The sequence below is a fragment of the Rana temporaria genome, chromosome 5, assembly GCF_905171775.1.
Source record: "Rana temporaria chromosome 5, aRanTem1.1, whole genome shotgun sequence".
NCBI classification, from domain to species: Eukaryota; Metazoa; Chordata; class Amphibia; order Anura; family Ranidae; genus Rana; species Rana temporaria.
In genome coordinates this window covers 325,214,616-325,233,444 of record NC_053493.1, presented here as the reverse complement: position 1 = coordinate 325,233,444, position 18,829 = coordinate 325,214,616, and the positions used below count along the sequence as shown (strand labels likewise).

Genomic DNA, 18,829 nt, shown 5'->3' with positions numbered 1-18,829 from the left:
TCTGCAGGGGTGACAGGTTGGGTACCACCAGCGTTGTAGCTTCTTCTCACACACAACCCGGAGCACATACCACCAAACCTCCTCCTCATCCACTAACTGCGCACTTCCACTTCTGTCAACACCGGCTTTTACCCTCCTAACCAATCACAAACAACATCTCCAACCAGGAAGTCAGTCAGCAACCAATCCGCCGCCACTTTTCTTTCTGCTTTCACTTTCCAATAGGAACGATCAGTATGAAGAACTTCTAGCCAATCACGAAGCTCCTTTCATTTCTGAGCAGCCCAGCAGTTGTGTAGTGTGTGCGGAGTGTATGGAGTGAGTGCGCTGTGCATGTCTGTGTATATCGGAGTGTAATCATCGGCTGTGTATAGACAAGCGGGGGGGAGCAGTGTGCCTGCCGGGCACAGCCAGCCCATGGCTTTCTGGAAGAGACCCGATTCCCTGCAGTATTCCAGTAAGGAGAGGTGAGTGACTTCCTGCTGGTGATCATCACATCACTCCTTGGAGTTATGGGGGAGATCTGAGGGATACAATGTATCTGTTCTTCTATATTCTGAATGACTTGTCACACATCAGCCCTGAGGATGAGGAGGGTGATAATGATCTGCATCATCCTGATCTCTGTCATCTCATCAGGATGGGAGTTGTTCTAGTTACAATTGATCACAGTATTGATCAGGACAGAGATGTCACTTTTATTTTAATATCTGATGATGACATTAGTCATGCCCTTTAATACCTATGTTTCTCCATGTGCTTTTTAATGCGTTCTTTTGCGTTTTCTATTTTTTCCAGAAAAAAAATACAACATGTCCTACTTTTGGGTAAATAAAACCGTCCCGCTGCTCGCAGGTGAGACGGGGTTTTATCCGATCAGCACACGGAAATGATATTCCATCAGCTGCAAATGCGCGCCACGGGCTTCGCTCATCTGACAGAACGGCGGCCCCAGACATCTGACTACACCCAGCTATGGCTTGAATATCGGAGTAATTTTAGCAATAAAGTGAGCGTATATAAATAAGGATGCGTTCAGGCGTGTTCGCAAACCGCACATGCAGAGCCCGCCAGGAAGTCGGCACTGCGGAGCGCTAATCACAGGTAGTGAGACATTTTCCGATCTCTGCAGCCACGCATTGGGAAAACGTCTCGCTGTTTGTGATTAAGGATGAGCTCTGGCGTGTTCGCATAGAACACGTGCAGAGCCCGCCAGGAAGTGTGCACGGCGCTGTGCTAATCACAGCCAGGGAGACATTGTCCCGATGCTCTGCTGCAGGGGTCCGGAAATGTCTCCCTGGCTGTTATTAGCGCAGCGCCGTGCACACCTCCTGGCGGGCTCTGCACGTGTTCTATGCGAACACGCCAGAGCTCATCCTTATTTGTGATTGGCGATCTGCAGTGCCGACTTATTGGCGGGCTCTGTACGTGCGGTTTGCGCACACGCCTGAGCTCATCCTTATAAATAAATAAATAAATATAGTATATTGACATCTGTGATGATGTTTCACGTTTACTTTTAGAAAGCCTAAAGATTTAGTGCAGAGTAGTGCGGGGTGCACCAACATGGACCTTCCTACTGCTGGCATCCAGCTTCTTTCAAAATGTAACATCAAAACAGCATCACAGATGTCAATATACTATATTTCTTTATATACACTCACTTTATTGCTAAAATTAGACCCCTTTCACACGGAAGCAGTTTTCAAACGTTTTGGCGATATAAATAGCGCCTGTAAAGCACATGAAAACTGCCTCCCATTCATTAGAATGGGTGCTTTCACACTGGAAGTGCGCTTGCAGGACGCTAGAAAAAGTCCTGCTAGCGACATCTTTGGGATGGTTTGGGAGAACTGTATACAGCACTCCCAAGACACCCCTGCCCATTGCAATGAATGGGCAGCGCTTCCCAAGCGCCACCACATACTAGAGTTTTTAACCCTTTTTTGGGGTTAAAAGCGACCAGCAAGCGGCCGAAAAGTGGCACAAAAGCGCAGCTTAAACAACGGTAAAGTGCCGCTAAAATGAGTGGCGCTTTACCGCGAATGCACGGGCGTCCCAAGTGTTAAGGAGGTCCTACTCGGAAATTCAAGAAATAGCTGGGTGTAGTAAGATGTCCTTCTGACTGCAGATGTTCTTTCAGCTTGGCAAACCTGGTATCGGTGGAATGCATGCGCAGCTGACGGAACGTCACTTCCGTTTGCTGATCCGATGAGTTCGCTAATCTGATAGAACCTTGGCAAGGCTGTAGTCCAAATCACGCCCTGTAACTGCTGCAGAGATCAAGGTAAACAAAGAAATCGCATGGCTACATTCCCACAAACATTTCAATTTGGTGTATTTAAAAAAAATCTAGAGGAGCATGCAGGCAGGGGAGGAACAGATAGAAGCGTTTCACACGATAAACGTGCTTTAGCAAAACCACATGTGCATTAACGCTTTTAATATTATTATATTATTCCTCCCTTGCCTGCATGCTCCTCTTGTGATGCTTTTCTTGATTTTTTTTTTTTTAAATAAACCAAATTGCAATGTTTGTGGGAGCGCAGCCACACAATTTCTTTGTTTATCGCATCCTACTTTTGTTGACTGCACTGGAGCGCACTTCCCTGGTGTGAACTAGGGCCATTGAAATTTATGTTAACCACTAATATATAATAATTTAATAAAATAAACAGAACCACATAAAATGTATTTAGTGTTGGATCAATATATTAGCTCATTTGAAGTGGTTCTAAAGGCAGAAGATTTTTATCTGAATGCTTTCTTTACATTAAGATAAGAAAATCTTCTGTGTGCAGCAGCCCCCCTAGTACTTACCTGAGCCACCTCTCGATCCAGCAATGTTACAGGAGACTTTTGGCTGTCCGGAACTCTGAGACAGCAGCAGGTCCCATTAGCTCCTGCTGCTGTCAATCAAAGTCAGTTTCGCGTGCGCTTTGCTAACTTGAGGGGTGGCATTTTTATTGCTTCCTGTGTCCCCATTAAGGAGATTCTCCCTCACTATTTGTACTGTTTACCATTATCATTGAAAGTGAAAGAAAATCCCAAATTTTGTATGCATACCTTTCAAACAAAGGAAAAACATGAACTACGACTGGCTAATAAAATTTATAAGAGATTGTTGATCCAGATAATATACAACTGCTTTGGGGGATCAGGTACAACGGTGTTGTTGTTTTTTTTCTGGTGGAGCAAATTAGTAGGGTTGTCCCGATACCACTTTTTTAGGACGTGAGTACAAGTACCGATACTTTTTTTCAAGTAGTCGCCGATACCGAATACCGATACTTTTTTTAAAATGTGTCCCCAAATGCAGCGATGTCCCCCCACAGATGCAGCCATGTATCCCCCCATCCAGCCATTGTCTCCCCCCCATCCAGCCATTGTCTCCCCCCCCATCCAGCCATGAAAATTGTGTCAAGGCCCGGGGGGGTTTGGGTTGGGGGCGTGCACGGGGGTAAGCGATTTTTCACGGGCAATTTATCGGAGCAACAGCTGGTGTTGACACTTCTAGGTTTTGTGAGGCCTTAGGCAAAAATTATAGACATGAGGCCCTACTCAAATGTCACATCCTTTGCAGGGGTTAAGGAAGAACCCCAGGGTGGAACATCTTATTACTACTGCTGCTGCTTGTGTGGGTGGGATGTGTATTGCACCAATCACATGGGATGAATAGGAGAGGAGGGTCAGCAAGGATTGGCACAGTACACATCACACCCACACAAGCAGCAGTAGTAAGATGCTCTGCCTCAGGGTCCTTCCTGAACAAATGGGGGTGGGGATGGGACTGGGAACAATGGGTTAGGGGAGAAGGAGGGGGTAAAAAGGGGGAGTGAATATGAGATGAGTGATGGGTAGAGGAGAACTGGAGTGAAACTGGGGGATCCTGGTCTGTATAGGGATAAAAAAGGAGGAGGATTTGTGCTGGCATGGGGGGAGGGGAATAGATGGATGTCAATGGGACTGGTGCGGGATGGGGAATACTGTTGGTTGGTGAGAAATAGCCATAGTATAATACAAGCAAATAGGCTGGCAGGGAGGGGGAAAGAAAGAGAGTATGGCGGTGGGTGGTATGTACAGGAGGGGGCACAGAGTGTATGGCGGTGGGTGGTATGTGCAGGAGAGGGGCACAGATTGTATGGCAGTGGGCGGTACGTGCAGGAGGGGGGCACGGAGTGAATGGGGGTGGGTGATATGTGCAGAAGGGGGGCACAGAGTGAATGGGGGTGGGTGGTATGTGCAGAAGGGGGGCACAGAGTGAATGGGGGTGGGTGGTATGTGCAGAAGGGGGGCACAGAGTGAATGGGGGTGGGTGGTATGTTCAGAAGGGGGGCACGGAGTGAATGGGGGTGGGTGGTATGTTCAGGAGAGGGGTGCAGATGGGTTGAAAGTATATAGTGTGAACAAGCCCTAATGCATTGCTCCAGCACTGCAGAGACCACTACTATGCACTGAGAAAGTGAAACACACACACACACACACACAGCACCAGAACTGGCCTCGCACCTCCCTGCAGACATTTCTCTCACCCCCGGCATCTCAACACTCTTCCTCAAGTTGCTGCACACTAATAGCTCCCGGAAACTTGCAAAACCCTGCCAACTTACCACAATGCACATACCCTGCAGAATGGACTTGCGCTGCTTGTATCCCTCCCCGTGGGATAGCCGATCTCGGCCAATGAGCTCTCAGCGTCTCATTCATTCCCAGTGCTTTGAGGGTGGAAGAGCTGTTATGCGGTGTGGACGCAGAGAGATGATGTCATCCCTTTGCCTCTGATACCAGCGCTGTAAGGACGAAAGAGCTATGATGTGGGGCGGGCGCAGAGAAGCGGGTGGCTTCTCTCATCCACATGCCTCTGATCCCCCAGGCTCTCTCACTTGCCCACTCTTGTGAAGCACCGGGCTCCCTCACCCGCGGCCCGGCTGCAGAGACGCAACGGCCCGGTAGTGGGCCACGGCCCGGGGGTTGGAGACCACTGGGTAAAGTACTACGGCCGGCCAGGAACATTACAGCTTTGAATAGCTTTGTAATGATTGGCGCCACGCTGCGTGTATAGACACTCCCCCTCGCTCGGGATTGGACAGTTCACCCGAGCAAGGGGGAGTGTCTATGCGTGGCGCAAATCATTACAGCTATTCAAAGCTGTAATGTTCCCGCACGTATTACACAGTCAGCGGCGTAACGGCGGCGGATCGCAGCGGCGAATTGTGGCGGCGACGGCGCGGGGGGGGTTAAGTATTCTATTTGTGTATCGGGGCGGGGTATCGGCGTCTGACTACCGCCGAAAAAACTCGGAATCGGTACCGATACTAGTATCGGTATCGGGACAACCCTACAAATTAGACCTGGCTTTAGGGTTTTTATGAACTCTAACTACAGATTTGCTTCCTTTTAGGTCTGTTAAATATAGAGATGAAAGAATTGTATCTGAAAGAGTTGAAGGCACCACCCTTATGGAGAAGAAGGGTGTTTTGTATATCTGACTGTCTTAGAGGATCATGTAGGACACACATTTCTGGTTCTGGGTAGATTTGTCACCCTAGTACAGTTGGCAGGATTACTTGGCTAAAATAAAGAAAAAAAAGAAATGTAAAGGCTTGTTCACATGAGCTGCAGCCTTTGCCGCCCCTCCTTAAAGCAATCCACAGTGGATCACTTTTCATTGCATTTGAAAGGCAATGAGGAGATGATATATCTCCTAAATGGCCAGTTTAACCTTGTAAATGCCACACCATGTTTTGTGCGCAGCTCCATACCTGCATGGATTGCATTCCGTGGCAACGCCCACCAAATGCCATATGCTGTTTTATTTTAAAAGCTCAGCATAGCTGCCAGGACAGCCCTGAGCGGCTTTATGTCTGTGTTTAGGTGGGATTCCTGGATGGGTAAAGCTGCTGCTCAACTGGTTTTGCATCCCCTGGCCGCACGTGTAGCCACTACATCTAAGGACAGGTAAGCTAATGTAATGCTGCTTAAAGCGGAGGTCCACAAAAAAATTGAACCTTCGCTGCCTGAATTACCCCCCCCCCCAGTGTCACATTTGGCACCTTTTCAGGGGGAAGCAGATATCTGTCTTAAACGGAGCAGGGACCAGTGGCATTGCGCAGCGCGAGTCGCGCATGTGCAGTAGGGAACCAGGGAGTGAACCTGCAAGGCTTGATTTCCTGATTCCCTTACCGAAGATGGAGGCAGCAGCATCCGAGGGATGGGTCGGCCTCGGGTGCCGACATTGCAGGCACGCTGGACTGGTAAGTGTCCTTATTTTAAAAGTCAGCATCTGCAGTATTTGTAGCTGCTGACTTAAAAGAAAAAAAGTAAAATTTGGCGGACCTCCGCTTTAAAGAGGTGTTCCACCTGCGGGGAAAAAAAATCAGCAGCTTACCTGTCCAGGGAGCTCGCACTGTTGGCACCCTAGCCGATCTTCATATCGGCTGTAGGGTGCTGCGGCTGCCATCTCCGCTATGGGAAACGGTCAGTAAGGCCTTTTGGTTTTAGACGGTTCCCTACTACGCATGAGCAAAGCGCGCTACACCTTCTAATTGACCTAGTGGCGGAGGAAAGAGGAGGGTGGCTGGACTTCAGAGGAACTGTGTTGTTGCGCCGTCTCCGGAAGTGGGGGAAAATGGACCTGTCAAAAACAGGTCCCCTTTCCCCCTCCCCTGAAAGGTGCCAAATGTGGCGCCGGAGGGGGAGCGCATAAGCAAAGGTTCCACTCTTGGGTGGAACTCCGCTTTAAGGACCCTGTTCACACTTCGCATAGTGGGAAATCGCATTCCCACTTGCAATTTTGTGTGGTCAGGTTTCACTAGATTTCGTGCATTTGTTGCAGAAAAGCTCGGGGACCTTAGCCAGGAGCATTTTGCTGTGTAACAACCGCACTGCATTTAGGGGTGTCATTCGGGGGGAACGGCATGCAGTTGCCCATCGCGCGTTTTGACACTATTTAAAATCCCTGGTAGAATCGTGACGATTTTGTCTGCAATTTCAAATCGTGCAAGTGTGAATGGGGCCTAAGAAAAAATACATTAAAAACAAAAAGCACAGACTTGATAGACTACTTGGTCTACATATATTTCTATGTGACGTTTAATAACATTGTGATACAACATGGTTCATGTAACACTATGTAACAGATTTATGTAGTACAAGTAGAGTTTTTCCTTCAACAACTTCAACTTCAGCACTAAAGAACCAGAGCAGTGTTTACATTTCAGATATGAGCACATTGGTTTCGCAATATTGTTGCAACTACAGAGGATATTAAAGGAGTTTTTAGTGTGTGTGTGTTTGGGGGGGGGGGGGGGGGTGTTGCAACACAGACTTTGTGTTCTTTTAATGCAACTAGAGTGCTACTGTAAAATAAAAATTGTGTTCTGCAGTGAAAAGGTATTAACAAATAATAAAGGGCCTTTTATAAAATTCCTTACATTCCAAAAGCTAACAAGGTGAAAAAAATAAATAAAAGATTGTCAAAAACATTTTAAAAAATTGAATGCAACTTACCGGTCCTTAGATGCATTTTAGTTTTTAGGCTTTTTTCTTCTATTTTCACCCCATGATCTGGGCAGTAAGTCCATTAAGCCTCGTACACACGATCGAATCTTTCTGACAGGAATTGCGTGTTGACAGCCTGTTGGCGAAAAATTCGACCGTTTTGTACACTCCATCGGACAATTGTTGTCAGATCTCTGCAGGCAAATGTTGGATGGCAGGCTTTAAATTGGTTGTTCATTGTGCAGTTCGTTTTGCACAGAGTGGCCCCGAACATCCTCTTCTGGGGTCCCACGGCGGCTCTCGCGGCTCCTCCCCGCAATAGCTAACCCTCTCTGGGAAGCTCTCTCCCGAGGGGGTTACCTTGTAGGCGCGCTCCCGGGTCATTCATTTGCCATCTATAGCCGCTGAGTGTATGACTCGGCACCTCCCCCCGGAGGCCGCGTCATTGGATTTGATTGACAGCAGTGGGAGCCACTGCTATTAATCTATCCAATCAACGCAGAGACTTCATGGAGAAGTGGACGCGCAGAGCAGGTGAACTTGCTAAGGTAAGTAAAACGGAGGGGCTGGGGGCTCGTGATTGCCAGGTGTTTTTTCACCTTAATGCATTAAGGTGAAAAAACACGAACATTTACAACCCCTTTAAAATGTTCCGCGGACAATTGTCTGTTGTCGGATTTTCCAATCGCGAGTACACAAGTCCAAAGTACAGACACTCATGCTCGGAATCAATGCTCACCAAACGCAACATTAGCAGAAGGTGCCCAAAGGGTGCCCAAAGAGCTGAGAAACCACGTAGTACGTAACTTCGTTTGTGTTTGGCCGACAATTGTGTGCCGTTTGTATGCAAGACAAGTTCCTGGCCATCGCCCTTCGGACCAAAGTCTGAGGCTTTGGGGAAAATCTGATCGTGTGTACGAGGCCTAACTTTTGAATTTTCTGTAAGAGCCATTTCAAACCACATGCATTCCGGTCTATTCTTCCTTTTTGTTTTTTTCAAAAACATATTGACAGTAGGTTTCATGGATTGCAATGTCAAAGTTCACACCATTGCAGTGTGTTCCAGTTTAACCCCCCAAAAAAATAGAACATGCTGCATTGTTTAAATTTTTTTTTTGCATTAAACTGTGTGGCCCGGATTCAGAAAGGAGATACGACGGCGTATCTCCGGATACGCCGTCGTATCTCTGAGTGTGCGTGGTCGTAACTATGCGACTGATTCAGAGAATCAGTTACGCATAGATTTCCCTAAGATCTGACCGGCGTAAGTGTCTTACACCGTCGTATCTTAGGCTGCATATTTACGCTGGCCGCTAGGTGGCGCTTCCATATAGCTACGTGATTAATATGCTAATTAGGTAGATACGCCGAGCAGAGAGACCGAGAACAGCAGAATCAACCAGTTTTTTTTTTTTTTTTGTGCAGAATACAGAAAATGATTCCCATACAGCATGTAATACCGCATGCAGAAGGTGTTTTACCTTCCTGCATAGAATGCAGTAAGTTTATATTAAAAAAAAAAAAACCTTCTGCTTTAACAACCACTTTAAAGGAGCACAGATATAGTGTACAGGACTGGGCCCCACATTGTTTAGGCTGAGCAACAGACTTTCTGACTGATGAAAAGGGATCTGTTCATTAGAAACAAAAGAGCAGATGGGCTCATAAAGAGATGTACTCAATTACTGGAAAAAAGGTAACGACAGACGAGATCTGGAGCCAGAAATGAAATGCTCCTGTTTGTTGATTCTTCACAGTGCTGCTAGCACTTACTTATTTTAACATACATAATTATATGGTCTAGGTTAATACTTTGCAGTGTAGAGCATTTAAAGCTCTAATAGTATTGAGAACACAATGAAGAGAGAATTAAATTTGTCATAATAAAAAAATCTACGTCTCTGTGAACCCACAATGGTGTGAGCGGGACTGCCTCTAAAACGCCCAGCAACATTTATACAATCAGTTATATACTGTTCCAATTTAGCTTGTTTATACGTTTCAAAATGTAATGATACATCCACATTTTTAAAGCATTCTAAGACCCCCCCCCCCCCCAAATCCATAACAGACCCTTATCTGAGCACGCTGGCTGGTCAGGAAAGGAAGTGAGGACAAGTGAGCCCCCCACCCCAAAGCACCTTGTCCCCATGTTGACGAGGACAAGGGCCTCTTCCTGACAGCCTTGGCCATTGGTTGTTGGGGTCTGCGGGCAGGGGGCTTATCAGAATCTGGGAGCCCCTTTAATAAGGGGTCCCCCAGATCCCGGCCCCCACCCTATGTGAATGAGTAGGGGTACATTGTACCCCCTACCCATTCACCTGGGAAAAAACATATCAAAAATAAAACACACTACAGAGGTTTTTGAAGTAATTTTATTAGGCAGCTCTGGGGGTCTCTTCCGACTTCAGGGGTCCCTTCCAACTTCTCCACTCCAGCCTCTTCTCCGTACTCTCCAGTTCTTCTGCCGGGTTCTTCTGCTCTTTTTTGCCCGCTCTTTTGCTAGATTTTTGCCTGGTCTTTTCCGTTGTCTTCTTCCTTCTTCTCTTCTTCTGCTGTTGACATGGCGCTCTCTACCGCTGTAAAGCCGTGTGCGCGATGTGCAATGAGTTATATAGGCATGGGGCAGGGTCACTGGGTGACCCCGCCCCCTTATGAAATCACCACCCGAGGCATGATGGGGGTGGTGATGTCACAAGGGGGTGGGGTCGTCACATGACATCACCCGGTGACACCGCCCCATGTCTATATAACTTGTTGCATACCGCGCACACAGCATTACAGCGGGAGAGAGAGTCGTGTCAACATGGGGAGAAGACCGGGCAAGATCTAGCAAAAGAGCGGGCAAAAGTGCAGAAGACAGCGGGAGAAAAACCGGAGAGCGCGGAGAAGTCAGAAGAGCCCCCCCGGAGCTGCCTAATAAGATACTTTTAAAAACCTGTGTAGTGTTTTATTTTTGACACTTCCCCCCCCCCCCCCCAGGTGAAAGGGTAGGGGTACAATGTACCCTATACTCATTCACATAGGGTGGGGGGTCGGGTCCCCCACCCAGCAGACCCTGACAACCAACGACCAGGGTTGTCGGGAAGAGGCCCTTGTGTGATAGATTAGGGTAAAAGTCCTATTTTCAAATTTGGCTAATTCTTTTTATTATTAGAATCACTGAAATGTTTCTCTTTCCTATATTCCTTATACTGTTGATTTGTTTTTATACGCATTATGCATATGTATGTATGGGTATGTCACAATACTGCTTATTTTCCTTGAGGATTTTATATCCGATATTGTTTTAAAGTAACAGGATAATATGAAGGACATTATGCTTCTGATGTGTTTAACCTCCCTTCCCCCTATTGCATTCCCCTTTGCTTCACATTCAAAGCCCTTCCGTGGAGAGAAACAGATATGGACTTGTGCAAGGACCCCTCCCCCTTGCCCTCACTCTGAGCTTGTGTGACTTTTGAAAGGAAACCCTTGCCTTTTGGATGACTGAAGGAACTTTGAGTCTTGTAACAAGAACTGTCTATGCTAACTATGAACTTCTCCTCCTACTATTTTCCTATAAGTTTACATGGGTGTGAGGAGAAAACCCTTGCAAAGCTGGCCGGGACTCCCTATGTTTGAGCATTGAACAAAGACTTGGACATGTGCTCACAGGGGGGCGTGTGAATGGGTGGGTGGGGCAATGGGTGATTGGGAGGGTAGAGTGGGTGTGGATGTAAAATGTGAACCAATCAAATGCATGTATTTGTGATTATATGCTTTTAATAAAGGGAAGCTGTGTTGGCCATAGCCCTCCTCTTTGCTGGTGAATGCTGAAAGAGGTGAGGTGAGATGTGATGTTTTTTGTCTATGGATTGCACAGTCTCACCATAATAATTTGAATCAAACGGCAGAATGGAGTTAGCCCTGAGGTTGTATCAGGGCCTCATCCTCATTTGTCCTCATCAACATGGGGACAAGGTGCTTTGGGGTGGGGGGGGGGCACTCATTCGTCCCCAACCCCCTTTTTTTTTTTGCATGGAGTTCCCCCTCAAGATCATCGGAGCACAAGTCGTATGCCAAAGTCGGATCAGGCAAGACGGTGTTCCAACTTTGATCCGACTTCAATGATATTCAATGGGCTGAAGTCAGATCAAAGTTGGACCAAAGTAGTGCATTGAGCATTTTCAAAGTCAGACCGACTTGTGTTGGACCAATTAAGACGGCTCCCATAGGGAAACATGGATTTTCACACATCATGCGACATAAGCTCCCAATGTTGGAGCGTTTTTCGCACCAGTGTGAACCCAGCCTAAAAGGTCAATGAGTTTCTGGACTCCTGACAGGCCCTTGCATCTCTCATCCAGTGCTGCACTGACGTTTCTGGATTCTTAGTCGAAGGGAAGGCAAAAGAATTGTCAAAGGATCTGCAGGAAAAGGTAGTTGAACTGTATAAAACGCGAAAGGAATATAAAAAATAAACAAATAAAAAAAATCAAAGGAATTAAGAATGCCAATCAGCAGTGTCCAAACTCTAACCAAGAAGAGTAAAATGAGGGGTTTTGTTGGAACCAAACCACGGTCAGGTAGACCAACTGAAATTTCGACCACAACTGCCAGGAAAATTGTTCGGGATGCAAAGAAAAAACAGCAAATAACTTCAGGTGAAATACAGGACTCTCTGAAAACATGTGGTGTGGCTGTTTCAAGATGCACAATAAGGATGCACTTGAAGAAAAATGGGCTGCATGGTCGAGTTGCCAAAAGAAAGCCATTGCTAGGCAAATGCCACAAAGTATCCTGCTTACAATACGCCAGAGACAAGCCTCAAACCTTCTGGAACAAAGTCATTTCGAGTGATGAGACCAAAATTTTGCTTTTTGGCCACAACCATAAATGCTTCATTTGGAGAGGAGTAGGGTTGAGCGAACCCGAACTGTAAAGTTTGGGTTTTTCCCGAATAATTGAAAAAAGTTCGGGTCCGGGATCGGAGTTCGGGGGAAAAAAAATGTGCGGAGACCCTTTAGGTCTGGTATGGATATTCAGGGGAACCCCGCCGTCAATTTAAAACAAAAATGACGTGCGGTTCCCCCTAAATATCCATAACCAGACCCGTTATCCGGGCACGTTGACCTGGCCGGCCGCAGAAAAGAGGGGGGGACAGAATGCGGCCCCCCCCCTCTCCTGAACCGCACCAGGCCACATGCCCTCAACATGGGGAGGATGTCCCCATGTTGATGGGGACAAGGGTCTCATCCCCACAACTAGGGTTGTCCCGATACCACTTTTTTAGGACTGAGTACAAGTACCGATACTTTTTTTCAAGTAGTCGCCGATACCGAATACCGATACTTTTTTTAAAATGTGTCCCCAAATGCAGCGATGCCCCCACACAGATGCAGCCATGTCTCCCCCCATGCAGCCATTGTCACCCCCCATGCAGCCATTGTCACCCCCCATGCAGCCATTGTCACCCCCCATGCAGCCATTGTCACCCCCCATGCAGCCATTGTCACCCCCCATCCAGCAATGTATTCCCCCAGCCATTGTCTCCCCCCATCCAGCCATTGTCTCCCCCCATCCAGCCATTGTCTCCCCCCCCATCCAGCCATTGTCACCCCCCCCATCCATCCATTGTCCCCCCCCCCCATCCAGCCATTGTCACCCCCCCCCATCCAGCCATTGTCACCCCCCCATCCAGCCATTGTCACCCCCCCATCCAGCCATTGTCACCCCCCATGCAGCCATTGTCACCCCCCATCCAGCGTCTGCCCCCATGCAGCCATTGTCTCCCCCCCATCCAGCGTCTCCCCCCATGCAGCCATGTCCCACTTACCTGCATCCCCGCTGCCGCCGACTGTGTAATACGCCGGGAACATTACAACTTTGAATCGCTGTAATGATTGGCGCCGCGCTGCGTATAGACACTCCCCCTCGCTCAGAATTGGACAGTTCACCCGAGCGAGGGGGAGTGTCTATGCGCGGTGCGAATCATTACAGCTATTCAAAGCTGTAATGTTCCCGGTGTATTACACAGTCGGCGGCAGCGGGGATGCGGCGAATGGCGGCGGGATGTGGCGTCAGGGCGACGGCGGGGGGGGGGGGGAAGTATTCTATATTGGTATCGGGGGTATTTGCGGGAGTACGAGTACTCCCGCAAATACTCGGAATCGGTACCGATACCGATACTAGTATCGGTATCGGGACAACCCTACCCACAACCCTTGCCCGGTGGTTGTGGGGGTATGCGGGCGGGAGGTTTATCAGAATCTGGAAGACCCCTTTAACAAAGGGGACCCCTAGATCCTGACCCCCCCCCTGTGTGAAATGGTAATGGGGTACACTGTACCTCTACCATTTCACGAAGGAAGTGTAAAGTATTGTAAAAAAAACACACTGACACCATTGAATAAAGTCCTTTATTAAAAAAAAAACTTCCAGCGGTGAGAAATCCACTTGTTCCCGGCTTCCTGCGTTGTCCTGATCCTGCGACAGCTGCGGGTGATCTCCAGCGATGAGAAGATCCTGCGTCGGGTGATCTCCGCTCCAGCGCTGAGAAGATCCATCCATCCGGCGCAGCAGCATCCCCGACCTCCTCTCAGCGCTGGACACAGCCCAGCGAATGACGCGCTGCAGCTGTGGCATTACTTATATAGAGGAGGCAGAGCCACCCGTCACGTGACCCCGCCCCCTCTGACGTACCCTCTGCTACATCACTGGGTAAGCCCGGCTTCCCTCTTCCTGGGCTTCCCCAGTGATGTAGCAGAGGGTACGTCAGAGGGGGCGGGGTCACGTGACGGGTGGCCCTGCCTCCTCTATATAAGTAATGTCACAGCTGCAGCGCGTCATTCGCCCGCATACCCCCACAACCACCGGGCAAGGGTTGTGGGGATGAGACCCTTGTCCCCATCAACATGGGGACATCCTCCCCATGTTGAGGGCATGTGACCTGGTGCGGTTCAGGAGAGGGGGGGCGCACTCTGTCCCCCCTCTTTTCTGCGGCCGGCCAGGTCAACGTGCTCGGATAACGGGTCTGGTTATGGATATTTGGGGGAAACCGCACGTCATTTTTGTTTTAAATTGATGGCGGGGTTCCCCTGAATATCCATACCAGACCTAAAGGGTCTGGTTATTGAATTTGCGGGGACCTCCGCGCATTTTTCTTTTCTAAAAGTCCGTGTCCCATTGACTACAATGGGGTTCGGAGTTCGGGTTCCCGAACCCAAACTTTTTTTTTTTAAAGTTCGGGTTCGAACCCGAACATCCAGGTGTCCGCTCAACTCTAGAGAGGAGTCAAAAAGGCATATGATGAAAGGTACACCATTCCTACTGTGAAACACGGAGGTGGATCCCTGATGTTTTGGGGATGTGTGAGCTACAAAGGCACAAGAAAATTGGTAAAAATGTATGGCAAGATGAATGTAGTATGTTATCAAAAAATACTGGAGGAACATTTGCATTCATCAGCCAGGAAGCTGCACATGGGTTGTACTTGGACATTCCAACATGACAATGATCCAAAACACAAGGCCAAGTCGACCTGTCATTGGCTACAGCAGAATAAAATGGAGGTTCAGGAGTGGCCATCTCAGTCTCCTGACCTCAATATCATTAAGCCACTCTGGGGAGAACTCAAAAGTGCAGTTCATGCAAGACGGCCCAAGAATTTACAGGAACTGGAGGCTTTTTGCCAAGAGGAATGGGCAGCTTTCCATCTAAGATGATAAAGAGTCCACAAATATCACAAGACTTCAAGCTGTCATTGATGTTAATGGGGGCAATACATGGTATTAAGAACTGGGGTATGTATACTTTTGATCAGAGTCATTTGGGTAGTTTCTGTTGTCATTATGATTTAAAAAGAACACAGTTGATTGATAAAACAATGGCCATGAGTGAAAGAAAAGTTTTTGTGTTATTCATATTCTCTGAAAAATGGCCAAGAAATCATAAATTCTGCCAGGGTATGTAAACTATTTTTTATTTATTACTAGTAATGGCGGGGGACAGATCGGACACTTTTTTGACACATTTTTGGAATCGTTGACATTTTATACGCTATAAAAATGCACTGATTACTGTGTAAATGTCACTGGCAGGGAAGGGGTGCACACTAGGTAGCGATCAAGTGGATTAACCTCAGCGTGTTATAACTGTGAGGGAATGGGAGTGACATGCATACATACAGCCCTCAAAAAAATCTGCTCGCATTTTGCGAGTGCATTTTGAGGGGGGCCAGTGTGGGCTGCCTGGGAGCAGGGGGCTGGGAGCACCGCCGTCGGCCCAGGTTGTATGGGACAAGGGTTTCCCCGCCGCATGGCGGGGAAACACACAGCTATTGTAATGAAAGCTGTTATGTTCCCCAGCGCTCTAATTAGCCAGGCGGCGGTGGCGGCTCTCCCCTCTTATCCCCTACAATTGCTGGGACACAGGCTGAAATTGGGGACAATTGCTGCATTGGGGACACAGGCTGAAACTCTGAACTGGATACACAGGCTGCACTGAGGACCGGGACACAGGCTGCACTGGCGGGCACAGGCAGGCTGCATTTTTGGGTATGGATAAAGTTGTTGTTAATATTTATTTGTATAACTTAATTCTGCATAGAACATTCAAGTGTAATTTCATGAGATAATATATATGAGGGCGTGTTTAGGGGCGGAATTAGGGGTTGGGCGGGGCATCTGAATATAATGTAACCATTAAAGTGATACTAAAGTCTCACTTGTTTTTATTTTAAGAATAAAAAACATGTTATACTTGCCTGCTCTGTGTAGTGGATTTGCACAGAGCAGCCCAGATCCTCCTCTTATTGGGTCCCCCACCAGTACTCCTGGCCCCTCCCTCCTGCCCCCATAGCAACTTGCTATGGGGGCAAATGAGCTGAGCTGCGGTTCGGCCCTTCCCCTCTCTCATTGGCTCATTGACTTTGACAGCAGCGGGAGCCAATAGTATTGCGCTGGTGTCTCTCCTGCAACATCGCTGGATCAAGATGGGCTCAGGTGAGTACTAGGGGAGTTGAGGGTGGCTGCTGCACACAGAAGATTTTTTTTTTATCTTGATGCATCCTGTAGAATGCATTAACCACTTAAGGACCGGTTCCTGTATATTTACGTTGGCAGAATGGCACGGACAGGCAAATTGGCGTAAATATACATCAGTTTAAATTTGCCGCCGTGTGCGCGCCTGCCACGAGATCCGTGTTCGCGCCCGCAGAATCTATGTCCGCCGGTGTCCCGAGATCGTGTGTCGCAGAGCTGCAGAACGGGGGATGCCTTTGTAAACAAGCATTTCTGCCTAGTGACACTGATCCTCTGCTCCCTCTGATAGGGAGCAGCGATCAGTGACATGTCACTAGTTGCCACGCCCCCTAAAGATTAGAATCACTCCCTTCCTAGCCCCCTAGTGGTTAACCGCTTCACTGCCAGTCACATTTACACAGTAATAAAATAATTTTTATAGCACTGATCGCTGTATAAATGACCATGGTCCCAAAATCCTGTCAAAACTGTCCGACATGTCCACCATAATGTCGCAGTCACGGTAAAAATCGCTGATCGCCGCCAATACTAGTGAAAAAAAATATATAGTAATAAAAAATGCCATAAAACTATCCCCTATTTTGTAGACACTATAACTTTTGCGCAAACCAATCAATAAACGCTTATTGCAATTTTAGCTCTAGTTGTGGGAAAAAGGACGTCAATTTTGATTGGGAGTCATGTCGCACAACTACGCAATTGTCAGTTAAAGCGACGCAGTGCCGAATCGCTAAAAGTGCTCTGGTCTTTGGGCAGCCAAATGGTCCGGGGCTGAAGTGGTTATGATAAAAAAAACGAAAATATATAAATGCGCTAAATTCAACTAAATGTGTACTGCCGATACAGCATAAAAAGAGCGATGACATGAAATCAATTCCCAATGTTGTGTAAATACACAGTGACAATACTGCTAGCAGAACCTGGCTCAGGAGTCACAGGGTTAATGAAACACACTCCAGCACCGCTCAGATGTTTTCCCACAAGGGGGCTCTGCTTGTAACAATGTTTAAGCATATATGTGTGCACCAAAAAAGAGAGAGGAAAAACAAACATAGCGCAATACTGTTTAGCATGGGCTAATGACATCTAATTCGTGTGTGCACTCACGGATCCTCTGGGGCTATAAAGTGTATAATGCCGCTCAGTGCTCTGGACTCCTCATTCCATGAGAGATCGAAAGTCCCATCGCATAAGCTTCTATCCCACGCGTTGCGTCACTCGCCACGTGACTTATTTTATGCTGTATCGGTAGTACACATTTAATTGAATTTAGCGCATTTTATATATTTTCGATTCACTTTTGGGTTTAGTTCACCTCCATTATTTGCAGCTTTTTTCATTTGGTGATTACTTGTGTTTTTGTTTTTCACTAATTATTAGTAGCGCTGTAGTACACATTTTTACATATGATAAAAAAACGTTTTGACTTTACCACCACTTTAAGGTAAAATTACTATAGGGTCATATAGCATTTATCAGCAGAAATGCCCCTATTGGGTACTACCATCTTGCTTCTCATCCAAGATGGAGAAGGTAGAGTCACTGCCCACATGTGAATGACCCTGGCAGGGTTTTCATAATAACTTTCAACAAAACGTCAACGGGAACAGAATTTTGTTTCCTTTGAAGTTCACATAAGAATTGCAATTCATCGTGACAGAGTGGATTATAAAGGCACCACTGTGTTTCACTTGGAGAATAGAAAGGTTCTCTTTGAAAATATGCTATATATGGAGTAATAGTGGAAAGGCACAGACAATTTATCTTAGATTCTAAACCATGTTCTGTGTATTGGACTAAAAAAATCCCCTTTTGTATTCTAATATTACTAATAAAGAGCCACGCCAGGGTCAGCTAGCCCAACCTCCTATTAAAATATTTTATTGTTTACAAAGAACTGTTCATTTATGGTTCAAAATATTTATTGGTATTTCAAAATAAGTAACAAAACAAGTAAGCAATTAAGTATCATTACATTCAGACAACAATTTGACAAATAAATGACAACATTGTATAAAGAATATGGAATACAATTGAGATCAACAGATGAGTGTGAGAATACGCTATCAAATATCAAATAATATACATCAAAGAGGGAAATATAATCCAGGAATCTCCAACGGAAAGTAAAAATTCACAAACCAAGGGGTGAAGGGGATTAAGAGAGAAGATTCATACGATAGTTCTTATATAAATATACCTGTTTAATTGACAGTAACAACATTTTTAGGAAGGTATTAATATCAAGTTGAGATAATTTTCGTATATTCTGTAGAATTGGTCAAATGGAGCCAGCAAGCCCATTT

At 46.9% G+C, this 18,829-nt stretch overlaps 1 protein-coding gene across 1 annotated transcript in view; it reads left to right on the top strand.

Annotated features, from left to right (window-relative positions):
* Positions 1-216: 216 nt before the first annotated feature.
* Positions 217-18,829, top strand: part of NSMAF (neutral sphingomyelinase activation associated factor) — a 158,286-nt gene continuing 139,673 nt past the window's right edge. The window contains exon 1 of the mRNA XM_040354247.1: positions 217-467. Within this exon, the coding sequence (XP_040210181.1) occupies positions 418-467 (50 nt within the window). The 5' untranslated portion in view covers positions 217-417. The remainder of the gene's footprint in view (positions 468-18,829) is intronic.